The sequence below is a fragment of the Petaurus breviceps genome, unplaced genomic scaffold (genome assembly GCF_028583685.1).
Source record: "Petaurus breviceps papuanus isolate PSGF00001 unplaced genomic scaffold, PetGlider_PUasm1.0 490, whole genome shotgun sequence".
Classification (NCBI taxonomy): Eukaryota; Metazoa; Chordata; class Mammalia; order Diprotodontia; family Petauridae; genus Petaurus; species Petaurus breviceps.
In genome coordinates, this window is record NW_027186352.1 from 985,124 (window position 1) to 988,562 (window position 3,439).

General features: G+C 58.9%; 1 protein-coding gene across 1 annotated transcript in view; it reads left to right on the forward strand.

The window, feature by feature from the left end:
- The first annotated feature begins 1,572 nt into the window (after positions 1-1,572).
- Positions 1,573-3,439, forward strand: part of CFAP46 (cilia and flagella associated protein 46) — a 144,937-nt gene continuing 143,070 nt past the window's right edge. Inside the window, 1 exon segment of the mRNA XM_069101629.1 lies at positions 1,573-1,628. Within this exon segment, the coding sequence (XP_068957730.1) occupies positions 1,580-1,628 (49 nt within the window). The 5' untranslated portion in view covers positions 1,573-1,579.

Consider the following 3,439-nt stretch of genomic DNA (forward strand, 5'->3'; position numbering starts at 1 on the left):
CCAAATCTCTACTGAGGACTGTCCTGGACTTCTCACCCCTCCTACTCAAATTGTTGCCCAGGCCTGCGAAGTCACAGCTTGTCCATTTCAGGTCTGCAACATTTCTTGTCCATTTCCCTCTGCAGTATCTCTTCTCTCTTGTTCATTTCACCTCTGCAACATCTCTTGTCCATTTCTCATGCATTTCGCCTCATCTATTTCATCCCTGCAGCATCTCTCAAATACACCCCCTTCTCTCCCCTGATACCACCGCCACCCTGGTACAGATTCTTATCATCTCACCCCTGGACTTGTGCAATAGCCTTCAGGTGGGGCTGTCTGCCTGCCTCCAATTCTCTTCTCCCTGCTCCAATCTACCCTCTATTCAGCCATTAAGTGATTTTCCTAAAGCTCATGTTCGACCATATCACTCCCTACTCGATAAACTTCAGCGACTCCCTATGACCTGCTGAAACAAACAACACTCTCCCTTTGGTATCCAAGGCTCTTCATAGGCTAACTTCTTCATACCTTCCAGTCTTCCACGCCAGATACTCTCCAGCCCATTGATACTGATCTCCTGGGTGTCCCAGGCATTCTCTCTGGCTGTCCCCCACGCCTGGAATGCTTTGCCTCCTCATCTGCCCCTTTGGTTTCCATGGCTTCCTAAGTCCCAGCTAACATCCCACCTTCTCCAGGAAGCCTTTCCCATCCCCTCAATGCCTAGGCATCCCTTTGGGACCATCCCTCTGGGATTCTCTCCCTTCTATCTCTTCTAGAGATTCTTGGTACCAAGTCATTTGTGTTTCCCCCCATGAGATTGTGAGCTCCTGGAGAGCTAGGACTCTCCTCTGGCATATTTTCCTTGAGAGAAACCCAGAGAACTCAAGCACCTAGCCCAGGGTCACCCAGCTAGAAAGAGGATGAGGCCTTCCCAACGCCACCCACTGTGCCCTGGCTGCTTCTTCGTGTGTTAGGCTGGAGGGATGGAGGCCTACGGGGAATATTCAGCACCGCGATCCATGCCCAGCGGCCCTTTGCCTGGCCCAACCCTGGCTCTGTTGACGCTAGGAGCCTCGCAGATTGTTTCCCCGCTTAATGAGGAGCTGGAGCTGAGAAAGCAAGGGAGCAGCTGGGCTCACTGGAGATCTCCAGTCTGCAGGGAGGGGGAGGAGGAGGCTGGAAGGGGCCTTCCGCAGAACCGCTCCGCCCCTCCCCCCCTCTTCTCCGTTGCCAGGACACGGAAGGACGCTTCCCGGCCTGCTTCTGCTGCTGCTGCTGCTGCGGAGGTTTGCGCCGGCTCCCTCGGACCCGGACCTCACCGGGGTCTGGGGTGGGTGGCAGGGCGGACCCGGACCTCACCGGAGTCTGGGGTGGGTGGCAGGGAGGACGGGTTTGGAGTCCTGGGGGGCGGGGGGAGCCCCAAGACTGCCACTGGCTGGGCCCGCCCCCTATAGACCACCGATCCGGGGCAGGGCGGGAGGCGCGCTCTGACTCGGCCTGGGGCGTTGGTCGCTCTCTTTGGGTCAGTCAGTTGGTGACCTCCACGGGGCGGCCTCCCGCCCTCTGTCCCCGCAGGCCCGCTCTCGGAAGCAGCAGCATGGACCTGACCGTAAGGCAGCTTCTGTGCGATGCGGAGCAGCGCAGAGGTAAGGGGCGTGGGGGGAGGGGCGGTGCAGAGGGGAAGGCAGCGGGGAGCCTGGGGGGTGGGGAGGGGCCCAACTATGAAGGTGGGGGAGACCGGACTTCAGGAAGAAGAAGAGAGTCTGTGAGAGGCTTATCACGGAGGGAGAAGAGCCACGGCTGGTTTGGGGGGAGGGCAGCGCTCATCCTGAACATTCCCCAATTGGCTCTTACTGGTCTGACCTGTCTGCCGTGCGCCCCCTGATGAGAGACACAGGAGAGAGACAGAGAGAGAGGGGCGCGTGCCTGCACAGATATATGTATGTACTGAAAACAAAAGACATTTACTGGTCTGACCTGTCTCCCGTGCGCCCCCTGATGAGAGACACAGACAGAGACACAGGGAGAGACAGACAGAGGGACACAGAGACAGAGAGGGGTGCGTGCCTGCACAGATATATGTATATACATAGAGGTATACTGATAACAAAAGGCACCCACTGGTCTGACCTGTCCCCGGTTCTCCCCCTAATGAGAGACAGAGACAGAGACACAAGGAGAGACAGAGAGAGACAGAGAGAGGGGTGCGTGCCTACCCATAGATGTTCACTGATATCATAAGGCACCCACTCTTCGCCAGGCACCAGGCTAAGCCCTTTACGTTTGCTGCACTTTTCGCCTACACAGCCACGTCTCTGTCTTACGCGGTATCGGGTCCACAAAGCACGTTACCTGTGCCGGACCATTTAAGCCTCGGGACAATCCCCCGAGGTCCTGATTATACCCACTTTTCGTAGGAACAAACTGACTTGCCCAGGGTCCCGCGGCTGGTAACTAGGAGGCAGGATTCGAAGTCAGGTCTTTCGCGTCTCCTAGGCTGGGGCTCAGCCATCAGCCCCCCTGCAGCCAGTAGCAGAGAAGGCTGGGGGAGGGGGAGGAGGCCGGAGCTGGGGGCTTCGCGAGGCCTTCGGGACATTCCTGCTTTCCAGACCTCCCCCTGGTGGCAGAAAGCTTTTTGCTCAGAGACCCGGGAGGATGGCGTCTGTCTGCTCAGTTATGAAGCGAGTTGGTTGCGATGTGGTTTTAAGTAAAGCGGTTGCTATCAGGAGGAGGGTTTCCTGGCTGGTACTCGGGGCTCTACGTGAGTCATGCAGGGAGTGAGTGAGAGTAGGCAGGGGAGTTCTGGGGATCTGAGCCTGTGAGACCCACCCTGGACGCAGAAGCCTAGCACTTGGGGGGTGGGCCAGATCGGGGGCGTGGCCATCTCTGTGTAGCCGGGGGAGTGGGCCGGCAAGTCCAGGTGTTTGGAGGAGGAGCGATCTGCATGTTGGATTGCCCTAGTCTGAAGGCAGGAGAGCCAGACTGTGAGCCAGGCGCTGAGCTCCCTGGGGGAGGACAGAGAATGTTCTGGGGGCCGAGGGGCTACGTGGGTGTGCAGGAGATGTTGTTTAGGGAAGGTGGTGGAGGGAGAGTGTCCAATCCCCTCCTCAGCCGGTGAGGGGGGGCCTGAGAAAGAAAGCGCGCCGGTCGTTATGCACGAGGGATCCAGAGGGCACGTGAACGGGACAGTCAGGTCTGCAGAGCGCCTAGGTGAGCTGGCGCTAGCGGGGTGGGGCAGCCAGGCCAGGAGGGGAGCAGGGTTCGCAGGTTAGCTGATGGGAGTTCCACATCACCCTTAGGCGCTGAGTCGAAGGTGGGAAGCTCAGCGCTGAGCAGGCAGTCTGCCCAGGCAGAAGAGAGTGCCCCAGGGCGTCCGCGGGCAGATGGCGAGACCTGTGTCCTGTGAGGTGCCGGCAGGCCTCCTCACAGCAGGAAGAGGGAGCGGAGCGCTCGGGGG